General features: G+C 35.2%; 1 protein-coding gene across 1 annotated transcript; it reads right to left on the bottom strand.

The window, feature by feature from the left end:
• Window positions 1-4083: 4083 nt before the first annotated feature.
• On the bottom strand, window positions 4084-12476 carry LOC149416158 (chymotrypsin-2-like). Its single transcript, XM_089641891.1, has 5 exons — window positions 12455-12476; window positions 10222-10393; window positions 7564-7813; window positions 6005-6148; window positions 4084-4227 (listed from the first exon to the last, which is right to left on the bottom strand). The coding sequence occupies exons 1-5, from the start codon at window positions 12474-12476 to the stop codon at window positions 4084-4086; spliced, it is 732 nt and encodes a 243-aa protein (XP_089498017.1).
• Between the last annotated feature and the right edge of the window lie 298 nt (window positions 12477-12774).

The following is a 12774-nucleotide window of genomic DNA, read 5'->3' on the forward strand; positions in this document are numbered from 1 at the left end:
AATCCATTAAATTTCATAATTTTAACTCTCTCCAAACACGACGTCTAATTTTTGATCAAATCTTATTGTTTAAAATCCTAAATAATGGTCTGGACTCACCAGAACTTACCAATGTAATAAATCTTCAAATTTCGTCTAGATCAACCCGACAATCTGATTTATTTTATCTACCCTCGTGTAGTACAAACATTCGAAAAATTCCCCAAATCCTCGTATATGTGCACAATATAACACTAAATTTTACAGCATTGACATTTTTGGTAATAACCTAAAGAAATATCGATATGAAGTAATGCGTACGATCGATTATTAATATGAGAGTATGGAATATATCGGGAGCATCTCCTATCCTCTTCCTATTTTCCTCTTCGTCTCCCCTTCCTTTAACACAAAATTAAATTTAAGATATTAAAACTTAATTTCCAATGAACTTTAGCATGAGAAACTTCTGTGGCTTGACTTCAGTTAACTTGTATATTTATATCAATCATTGTACTATATTATGTAAAAGCTGCTTTTTTCTTACAAAATATATAAATAAATAAATAAATATCGTTTTCTGTGCGATTTCCATGTATTCGATAGCTGAGTTTGTTGCTCCTCCCCAAGCAATAATTCCATATTCTATTATTGATTGGCAAGGTGCAAAATATATTGTTTTCAACTGTTTTATTTTAAATATGTTTAGAAACATGTGTATTGTTTTGAGGAGTTTATTTGTGATTTGTTGTGATGTGAGGTTTTATGTTCTTTAATATTCCTACTATTATTGTCTCCTTATTACTGTGCCATTATCGATTTTTCGCAAGAATTTTTCCAGAAGTTATCGCACTTTATCCTCTAACACTCTGTGTAAATTGTGTAAATTAATAAGCAGTGTACGAATTAATTTTACTCAAAATTCTGCCTAAATACAGGTTCGCCCAGTGACTGGTAATGGTGCTGGGGAAAAGCTTTTTATCCAAATTAAATATTCCTACTATCATTGTCTTCTTAAATGTATATTTTGTGCCATTGTAGATGTGTTCTTTCTGCAAATTGAATATTGATAAAAAATTGACAGAAGTGATATTTTATTTATTTATTGGTAAAGGTAAGAGACAAACAGCTTATACATAAAATATAAATATATACATGTTAAATACAGTCAAGCCAAAAAAGTCTCCTATATTAAAATTGATTGGAGATGGAGTTTTATTGCATTAAAAATTTTTTTGTATATATTTAGGTGAGGAAGGGAGGAATAGGAATTTAGGATGAGGATAGGAGATGCTCTGGATACATTCCATACTTGAATTGGTGAATTTTTTCTAATGCTAGTTCTATATGTAGGTAAATGAAACAGATGGGATTGCCGTGTTTATCTTGTTGGAATATGAATATTTATTAAATTCATTAGCTCTGGTGAGTCGAGGGCATTGTTAAGAATTTTAAATAATAAGATTTGGTCAAAAATCAAACGTCGTGTATGAAGTGAGTTGAAGTTGTGGTAATTAATAGAATCGGCGTAATTTGAGAAATGTAAGTTTTTTTTTATAATTAATGTGTTTAAAAATTTATTTTTGAATTCTTTCGATTCTTTCAATGTGAGCTTGGTAAAAAAGAGTCCAGATCGGTGTGCAGTGTTCTAGGTGGGGACGGATGAACGCTGTGTAAAGGGAATATAGAGTCTTAAAGTTGCGGAAAGGTTTCGTTAAACGTATTATAAATCCTAGCATTTTGTTGGCTTTGTTGATGATTGCATCAGTGTGTTGAATGAAGTTTAATTTCACATCCAGTATTACCCCAAGGTCTCTGATAGAATCTACTTCTTTGATTTGTGTCCCGTTTAATGTATAATCATAGGAAATTTTATTTTTGTTACGTGCAAATGATAATTTATTGCACTTTGAGGTATTTACTACAAATTTATTTGATTCACAGTAGTTAAAAAGACGATTGAGATCCTCTTGAAGTTTAATGCAATCTTCGATTGATTTGATAACTAAGTAGATTTTTTTATCGTCTGCATATGCTAGGTAATTGGCGTGTAAAAAAACATTTGTGAATATCATAAATATACAAATTAAATAATAATGGCCCTAAATGAGAACCTTGAGGTACACCGGAGGGCACGGAAAAGAAACTGGACTTAGTTCCCGCAACTGATACACATTGAAGTCTGCTCCGAAGGTATAAAGTGAGCCACCAAAGTAAGTCACCATAGATGCCTATTTGACTTAATTTTTTAATTAAAATGAAATGGTTTACTTTATCGAAGGCCTTAGAGTAATCAGTGTAGATTACATCTACTTGGTTTCTATTGTCCATATTGCTCGTTAAATATTCCGTGAAATTTACCAAATTTGTTAGTACCGATCTTTTTTGTAGAAATCCGTGTTGTTGGTTTTGTATGTTGCGAACAATTGTTGTATAAATTTGATCGTAGACAATTTTTTCAAAGAGTTTACTAAATACAGTTAAAATTGAGATTGGGCGGTAGTTTACAATGTTGCTTTTAGAACCTGTTTTATGAATAGGGATTATAATTAATAAGACAATATTGTAAATGTATATAACATGCAACCAATCGCTTGAGTGGCTATAGTAGACATCCCGCACGGTCCGGTGTGGAAGATACTCTCAGTATCGCCCTGGTGTAAGACCACCATTCAGAATTGAAACGTTATATGAAATATCTTAAGAAGTGTTTGGCAACCAGATTTGAATAGCTAGGTACCTACTCTTACACTTTCCTCTATTATTATAAGCAATAATTAGTCGCCTAAAGTATTTAACAAATTGAAAATAAATGCAACCGACGGAAATTGAACCCGCACCCTCTGATGTACGGTCAGGTGCTCTGGACCACTGAGCTACGTCGGCTTATTTCCAACACGCCAACTAATTCAATATATACTAGTACTAGTACAATTACTGCGTATTATTTTTTTTATGTAGAAAGCAGATGCATTTATTAATTTGTCGCAGTTATTCTGGTTGGGAATACCTTATATTGTACAATCGCCAATAATAGTGTTGTTTATTAAAAAAATGTGGTTTGGAATTTGTAAAAAATGAGCGAACTACAAAAAATAAATAAATAACATAAAATTTAATTGGTACAAAAATTTTGTTAAATAAAGAGACTGTTTTAAATTTCAATCCCATTTATTTTCAACTCTCCTTTCCTAATAATTAAAACACAAGGATGCTTCGGTCACAGACAGTTTTTTGTAGACTTCAAAAATCAGATAGTAATCAATAGTGTTTTTGTGTACACATTAATTGTTCTTTAATTTATGGCTATTATTTTTTTTATTTTTTACTGTACAAAAGAACATTAATTCCAGTTACTGTACAATTTTATATCATATAAGCATTTAGCTAAGTGACTCTTCAATAATTGTTTTAGGTCATTTATAGAACAGTCACTTGCATCCAAATTCTTTGCTAGTTCTTTCAACAGCACCACTCCCCTCGTCATACTTTGATTTGCCAGGACGTCGGTTTTGCCTGTTGGTATTCTGAATAAGTCATGGTATCGACTTCAGCTGTAGTGGTCTGGTACATAAAAATCATAGCATCCCAAGAGGAATGGCCTATCGATAAAATTGTTCCAAATTTTGAAAGACATAACGGCTAGACTTGCTTTCCGCCTAGTTTCCAGACGCACAGAATTAGTTTCCTCAAGTAAGTCGATATGGTGCATGAACCTATGATAGGTTCCATGCGTCCGCATATAGACATACCTGAAGAATTTCTTCTGGATTTGCTCTATCATATCAATGTACTTCTGGTGTACTTATTATTATCCTGTTTACAACTGTACGCTTATAATTCGATTATAAGTGTATTGTAAAAGCCATTTATGGCATTTGAATAAATAAATAAAATAGCAATTGATAGGAATCTACTAAATTAACGATTAAACAAACTGGTTGCTATGGTTAAAGAGGAATCTAATGTTATTTTTATAATGATCAACTAAATTTGAAGAGACATCCATTGACCATATAAATTTACCCTGTAAATAAAATATCTTCATTTAAATGTCTGCATCCCAAGTGAAACCGTCAGCTGTGATAAATATTAGAAGAATTGTTAAGACTGAATGTTGTTCTTAATCCAGGATAAGTAGGAGCTGACCCTGACGTAAACATCAGGATAACCCTTGGCGCAAGGTTCTCCTCTGGAGACCATACCGACCAACACATTTCCATCGGCGAGTGGGCCACCGGAATCTCCCTAGATTATGAAAATATTTTCTTTTTTAAAAACAGTGTATCATACAGAGCATTTTAACATACAGCGTATTACAAGTGTACAACATAAGACGTTGGAATAAAAATTAGGAGAATTCGTCTATTACTCAATTAAACCATTGAAGCTTAACTATTTGACGATGAAACTGATTGACTAATACATGGAGCAGATAAATTAGTTTGTTTGTTTGAGAAGTATGTCGGAAAAATTGAAGAGATGGGATTGGGCTTGGAATTGACTAATATGAAAGTATGCCCGATGACGCGGCGCTGATTTCTGACAGCATGGAATATCTTCAGTCTCTCGTGTCTAGGATGAGCCAATTATGTATGAAGAGTGATTTAAAACTAGTGTAATTAAGTCTAAAGTCATGGTGCTTAAAAGAGAGAGTAAGAAAACAGTGTGCCATATAGTTGTGAATTAGGAATAATTGGAGAACGTAGATGGATTTCAGAAGTATGTTTAGGAGAGATGGAAACGCTGATAAGGATATTGAAAGAAGGGTAAATGCAGAAAACCCTATTAATGAAGGAATGAACGCGTTTAGCGCCAACAAAAAAATGTCTAAAGAAGCGAAGCAGTAGTCCACAATGGAGGGCTGGTACGTATGCTGACGTATGGCAGTGAGGCATGGCACTGGCAGAAGAAAGATGAAAGTAGTCTGAATGCTGTGGAAATGAGACCCCTGAGGTGGACATGTGGTGAAAAGCGTAGAGAGTAAGATTAAGAAAGGGATGATTTTATCGTTTGGACATGAGCGAATGAACTAAGAAAGTAGTTTACGGAAAACATATGACGCGAAAGAGAATGGAAGATAAAGTTGGGGACGCCTAAAGAAGACACGGTATGATCAAACTGAGCGAATACTTTGTCGAGCCATGTAAAAACAGAGACGAGTGGTGAAAATGTAATATTAATGGTGATTTTATTAGGAAGTAAAAGTTATGTGGAATGTTCGCGAAACCAACAAGATCACAAGGTGAAGGCTTTTTTCCCTCTCTCCTCATATTACTGGTGATAATAATGATGGATTGACCTTCTTTTTTTATTTAAAACCAATCCATTTTTAATTACCCCTCAGACAACAAACAGTATGTATGAAATATGAAACAATGTATGAATACGAATGAAGCAAGGGTGTATGCCAAACTGAATAGCGTGATAAAAAAGTATACGTTTTCATAGAAAATCATGTATGTGAACAGTATGTGAAAATCTTAAAAAATACATATTTAACCAACCAAATTTTCGAAAACCGCCGACATTCACAAAAATATACAGAAGATTTTAAAATCTCGCTGCTCTTGGGGAATTCTTCTCCCTTCAAAAGGGAATCATATCTATTATTTAGCCACCCTCCCCCCCCTCCTAAGCGAAACATTCACAATCTGGCACCTATTAACATTTTGATGACATACCGATTTTTTCATCTGACACTCCTCAACAATCCTCGTTTACCCATATGCCCTGATGATGACCACTGTAGACTAGATCAAAATAGCGAATAGTCAGGGATGCCATAATTCCCTTGGATATGGTTAGCTAATTATGAGATGTGAAACTGAAAATTTTGTTAATATCAGACGCAGTGTGGTATTTTCACATACGTCGACAACGACATCATGATAAAAAAAGTCAGTTTTGCAAAAATACCCCTCATAAATGGGATGTTGTGTACTTGAACATGTATTAGTCATCCGTCCTATTGCCTCTAGACCTTACAGACAAAATCTAAATAATGTATACATGCATGGCTTACATAGCAAGCTCCCTCGCCAACCTTGGTGAGTGTGCACACGTTAGTCTCGTCTGCGATGACAGTAGTGGACTTGTTTTTACAGTCTTCATCAGAGATGGTGAGAAGGGTGATCTTCTGGAGGGTGTTGGGGATCGGTCCTGATGTCTGAAAATACAAAAAAAGGATTTAAGCCACCACACCAAAAATAAAATAAATTATTTGTTAAGTTTTTCAGGTCTGCTCAATAGAAACACTCGTTAAATTCACTGAATATTATTTACAACGGAGCAATCAGATGATGATTATAAATATCTAAACTAGAAAGGGTCCGATCCCCCTGTTGGTCTGCAGGAACCTGCTTGCTCTGTGAGTTGTGATGGAAGAAAGAGGATTATTGTAAACACCTATTTCAAAACAAAAAAAAACCTAATATAGGGTTTTCCAATAAGAGGTGTTATTTTGATATTCAACCGTAAAAGATCAATGGTTTCATTGCTTGTGTGGCGCGTAGCGCCGTCTCGTTGAAAGTAAAAGTTGTCCAGATCAATACCATCCAAATTCGGCCATAAAATATCATTAATCATCTCTCGATAGCGCAATCCATTCACCATAACTGTTGCTCCAGCCTCATTTTTGAAAAAGTAAGGTCCAATGACTCCACCTGACCATAAACCTCACCAAACAGTCACACGTTGAGGATAAAGAGGATTTTCAACAATAACTCTTGGGTTTTCCGAGCCACAGATGCGACAATTTTGCTTGTTAACGAAACTAACGAGGTGGAAATGGGCCTCATCACTCAAGATGATTTGCATTTGATTCACTCAAGTGAATTTTAATAATTTCAATTCGTTTTTGAAGCATGCATCGTTCCATTTTTATAAATTTCGTAGTTTCTACTTGTCAAATGTCAAAAATGACAGCTTCAAAAGTAACATCTACCGAAATAACGGGCTATTCAAAATAACACCTCTTAATAAAACCCTGTATTATCAAATACTAGTTGGAAATGACCTCACAGTGTGAGTTACCAACAGATCCTTGCGTTTTATAAAAAATGTATACTAATTAAGTGAGGTTCATAACCTTTCAGTTTTATAGGTTAAAAATTACACCAATTGTAATTACACGGGTGCAGCAGTTAATTTTAACATTATCTTCATCTTAGGTTTTCGATCTCCCTGCGAATAGCAGTAAAGTTGGATGGACTGATTTCGATATAAGACTAAGGACAAATTACAAAGTTAATTTTTAAGTTCTGAGAAAGGTGTTATCAAGTTCTGTTCTTATTTTAGTTTTGTCAATCAACTAGTCTACAATATAATAATAACAGAACTTGAATAGGACTTTTACAGAACCCGAAAATGAAAGTTTAAATGTGTGATCCGTCCTCTCTGCCCGCCCTGGAGAAACGGCAGATTGGTTAGTTAGTTAACGTATTGGATTGTAAACGTTGAAATCCTATTATAGAAACGCTTGCATTTTTTAAAACTCCATCTTTTTTTCCCGAGACCCTTCAAATGCAAATCTATGTACCATATTAAATATAATGAGTTGAAAAAATCTCCAACAATACTCACTTCCAATCGTCCCCATCCACTTAGCGTGGCCTTGACTCCGGCGCCAGTAGAGCTGGTAGGCAGAGCGATGAAGCCGACGCTAGTGCTGGTGGTGATAGGCTCGCTGGTGGTAAGGATGGCGATATCATTGGCTACTTTATGACCTTGATTGTAGTCGGGGTGGATTGTGATTTTTGATATTTGGTATTTGGTACCACCGGAGTTCAGGTATATGCTTCCAACGACGATCATCAATTCATCAGCTTGGATACTGTTGGAAAAGAAAAAAATATATACATTACAATTTGGGAGGCGGCTACGGGCACCGCCGCCAAGGGCACCATTCTGCCACAGGTCACCCCAAGTAATTCGCTATGTTTGGTTACTGGGGGGAGGCGGGTTCATGGGGTGAGTATTGTCTTGGCGGCAAACCCGAGGGAGATCTATATACCTGTACAATAGGCTTTCTCGACCCGTGGCCCTGCACAGCAGTGGGAGCTCCTGGACATTTCCATGAAATGAATCTCCACACGGCATACCTAAAAAGATGTCATAGACTCCTAAGGAAATTATTTTCCTCATGGCTTCCTATGTGAAGATACTGTATAAAATCTCCAAAAAGCTACATCGGTGTTTCTGAGATTGTAACAATTTCAAATTTGGTGACTTACACATTTTATTGATTAACCCTTAATTATAAACCTATCATTCTACTAGTTTTACCCCGCCACGCGTTGTGTGTCTCAGTGTGTCTGAGGAGATAGAGAAAAACAGCGCATGTTTGATTTTACGTCCAACAGATGTTGACTGTTTTAAAAATAAAAACATTTTTTTCCTGTCACAAGTCACTGAGACATGGCCTCTATATAATATAGGTATATAAAAGCACACGCGTATTTGAATGCAACGTCGTGTCAAAATATCAAAACAATCCGTGAAGAACTTAAGGAGATTTAAGATTTTGAACAAACGAACATTTACATTTTTATTTATATCTATAGATTGAAGATCGAACATATTTTTTTACAACAAATTTTGTGTTCAATTCTGTCATGGAAAGATTACATAGACTTGGCAAGAAACAATAGAAGTATTCTGTCTCCCGCACCGAGACGGAGGTTTTTTTACATTAACTCTACAAAGGAATTCCTGAGGAAAATAAATTCCCTTAGGACATTTTGAGTGGAAAGAGTGAACATGGGTCTTGAAGAGAATCAATGACGCTAGTTATACTGGCAAACAGCGTATCTGTTGAGTAGTCGTGGCAGATTGCTGTATTTTAAGTTGCAATGTTCTGTCATTACAGAACTGTTCCTTGGCAGTTACATAATTGTAACTGCCACCGTTCTTGGAAAGTAACTTCGATAAACAAATAAAATTAACATGTCAATGAAGATGAAAATAATACTAACAAATTTAAACAGAATCTCTAAGCAGAATTCTTGCCTGAACAGACTATGCAATAATTACAATAGCGTATTATCCAAGGTTAATATTTTCAGTTGCGAACTTACCAAATACAAGAGGTCCATAAAAGAATATTTCTCTGATGGTTTGTGAATAACGTTTATGTCTATTGTTTATATCTCTATTATGATTTGATTTATATCTACAACCTCTCTCCATGGCTTTAAATGTATTGTTTTGTTTAATCTTTTGTTTTGTATATTTTTTTTTAATTCATATTCCTTTCTCACATATTTAATTTAATTATTCCATATTACGCTGTATCAGTAGAGGTAAAGTCACAAGGAGGAAATCCATAATTGGTTTTATTTTACTAAATAATACTTATGTACAAACTGATTAAATGTAAGCTGTCGATTTCCCGAAAATGAATAAATAAATAACCGAAACATGATGCAAAACAAGACGCAGAAAATAAAGGAAAAGTTATTGTAATAAAAATATGATTTTTTTTATGTTATTTATCAATGAACCGTAACAACGTCTTTATCCACTCTTATTATACGTCATATTTGCGATCTCATATTTCAAATTCAGAATCAAAAATATCATCTGGCAAATATTTTTCCCCATATTTTTGGCAACTATATTTTTTTAATATGTTCATATGAGATATAAAAAATATACAAATATAAGATCGACAATTATGATGTAGGTCCATGTATATATATTTATTTATTTGTAAGAAACATACAGCTTTGACATAATATACAATGATAGATGTAAATATACAAGTTAACTGAAGTCAAGCCACAGAAGTTTCTTATGCTAAGGTTAATTGGAAATGAAGTTTTAATATCTTAAAATAAATTTTGTGTTAAAGGAAGGGGAGAGGAAGATGAAAATAGGAAGAGGATAGGAGATGCTCCCGAAACATTCCATACTCTCATATTAATAATCGATCGTACGCATTACTTCATATCGATATTTCTTTAGGTTATTACTAAAAATGTCATTGCTGTAAAATTTTGTATTATATTGTGCACATATACGAGGAATTGGGGAATTTTTTCGAATGTTTGTACTACACGAGGGTAGATAAAATAAATCAGATTGTCGGGTTGATCTATACGGAATATGAATATTTAATAAATTGGTAAGTTCTGGTGAGTCGAGACCATTATTTAGGATTTTAAACAATAAGATTTGATCAAACATTAGACGTCGTGTTTGGAGGGAGTATATATACATATTTTATGAAGGTTTGCTTACCGACTAACGCAATGTGCAGCTGTGAGGATGGTGTGTGCGTTTACAATGGAGCCTCCGCATCTATGTGAGTTATCTGTTGTCCTCAAGGACGCCATGTAGGGAAATTCATCTACTTTAGCATCTGTGCCTCCGACCACACGCCATTGGATTTCATTTTCAGTAGTGGGTGCAGCTACAAATACACATACATTGTAGTTTTACGTATATTTTTTAACATTAGCTTCATTTTTAGTTTTTTGAAAGTCGCATCAATCATACAACTGCTCACAGCCGTCTGGAGTCAGTGAGACTATGGCATCCCTAATTGTTTATTGTTGTTGTTATACGCCCATAGGGGCTTTTACATAGATTATAAATAAGTTTTACATAAGTTATCGAGTTAGAATTTATACTAAGAGTTATAAAAGTGAAGAATTTTAAAAAAATATACAAGTAGTTTTTGAAGAATATGGCGTAAAGATTGAGGAGTTAGTTTGGTGAGAAGATTGGGGATGTTTAATGAGGCTGAAGGGAAGAAGATGCGGAAGAAGAAGGTGGGAAAGTACCTGGCTATTCAGATCTGCTCACCAAACACGGGCAAAGTTATTTCAAGCATCGTTTCAATTCTAAATGATGCTCTTACACCAGGAAGATACTGAGAGTTCTTTTTTTCTAAATTCAGTATATATTTTATTCAAATGAGCAATTTGTGAAATAACAGAAAATAATCCAATAACATTTACTTTGGTCGGGGTATGAACCCGCGACCTCCAGCTTGCTAGTCGAGAGCTTTACCCGTACACCGCGAAGGCCGTTATACGGCCCTGAACCCTTAAAATTTGTCTTGGACTGTCTCAATTGTAATTTGGTGTGCTTTATAATATGGGGACAGTACGGTCGTATAAACGTTTTCTACATTACTTCTTGCCAAGGCAATTTTAATAAAACGTTTCGAAAAATCAAAACAAAACGACGAAAATGATTGATTATTTAGTTAAAATTTTGAATTAACTTACCGAAAACTGCAACCACGACGGTCGTCGAGAAAAGAAAGAGTACCTTGAACATTTCTCGACAGTTGATGAGAAACTAACGATTTTGCAACTAACCACGTTAGCCTTTTATTCAACTTTCTTATCAATTCACCCGCAATCAGGCGCACTTAAATTCAAATAAAATGTGTCAGATAAGAATTAATACTATTTTATATTTTAATATTTTTTTAATTATCTAATTTTAGTTTTTTTTATGAGTAACCGCACAAGTCTTATATTTGCTCCCAACCGTCTCGAGTCAGCGAGACTATGGCGACCCCATTGAGGTATGTTGTGAGGCTGATGGTAGTGAGGAGAAGAAGGAAATGGGGAAAAGGAAAGTATAGAAAAGTACTTGGCTATTTAGATCTGGCCACCAAACACGATCGAAGCCATTTCAGCAACGTTTCAGTTGTGAATGGTGGTCTGATAATTCAGTTGGAAAGTACCGCAAATAAACAGTATATTATTTTAAATGAGTAAATTATGAAATAATACAATTTAATCTAATTAAATTTACTTGCGCACGCCGGGAATTTAACCCGCGACGTTTGGCTTCCTAGTCGAGAACCTTACCCCTCGACCACGGAGGCCGTCAAATGTATATTTGCTTCTAACGACTGATTCTTGTATTCAACAGCTCAGCTCAGAAATGATTTGTTCTATCCATCCTACAAGACCTAGAATCACTCCGATGTTTCCTAAAAAATACCTTCAACACAGCTTCCCATAACCTCCGAATTTGAATATGGAGACATGATTTTTTTTATGTGACACTTCTCACAAGAGCGCCTCTGTCTTTCCACTTTAAATACAGAGAAACTATGTCGCTACCCAGTTGGGAAGCGTTAAGAGGCGGCTTAAGGTAGGGGCTGTAGGAATGAATATATTAATGCGGGACTTATAGAGGCCCGGATTATATGGAGGAAAAACAGATGCCGATCGCTTGTTCCGCATGCGAGCCAACTTACGCAAAAACGAGTTGCAGAAACGACCCGTTCTCATAAAGACATCATCAACTTTATTGTGAACGTGTATTCCGCTCGTGTTCGTCGAGTATCACGCACGTGCACGGTGCACCGGGGATCAATGCTGCTTGCTCCTTAAAATAGGCTCCAATAAAATACCTGAAGAATAGACACAGCATACGCACATTGCGTCATACATGGTTTTACCGCACATATGCCTCAGGGATCTCATTTCTACAGTATTCAGTGTACTTTCAGCCTTCTTCTGCTCCATATTCCATGCCTAACTTCCATATATTAAGGTAGGTACTAGCACTTCATTGTGGACTGCTAGCTTCGCTTATATTTGACAGTTTTTTGGTAGCTCAAACCGCGTTCAATCATCCATTAATTACCCATTTTAAATAATTACCCATTATAACCGAGAACCCAGCCTCCCCTGCTAAGTCACGAGGCGTAATAAGGAGGGATGGAAAAAGATACAGGTTCAAAATTTCCCATTTAACATTATTTGTTTTGCCGCCATTTTGGATTTTTATGGTCAACAGATATCCCTCAACCAGTTTCTTTCG

Source organism: Hesperophylax consimilis, chromosome 17, assembly GCF_061612785.1.
Source record: "Hesperophylax consimilis isolate HC1 chromosome 17, BYU_Hcon_1.0, whole genome shotgun sequence".
Taxonomy (NCBI): Eukaryota; Metazoa; Arthropoda; class Insecta; order Trichoptera; family Limnephilidae; genus Hesperophylax; species Hesperophylax consimilis.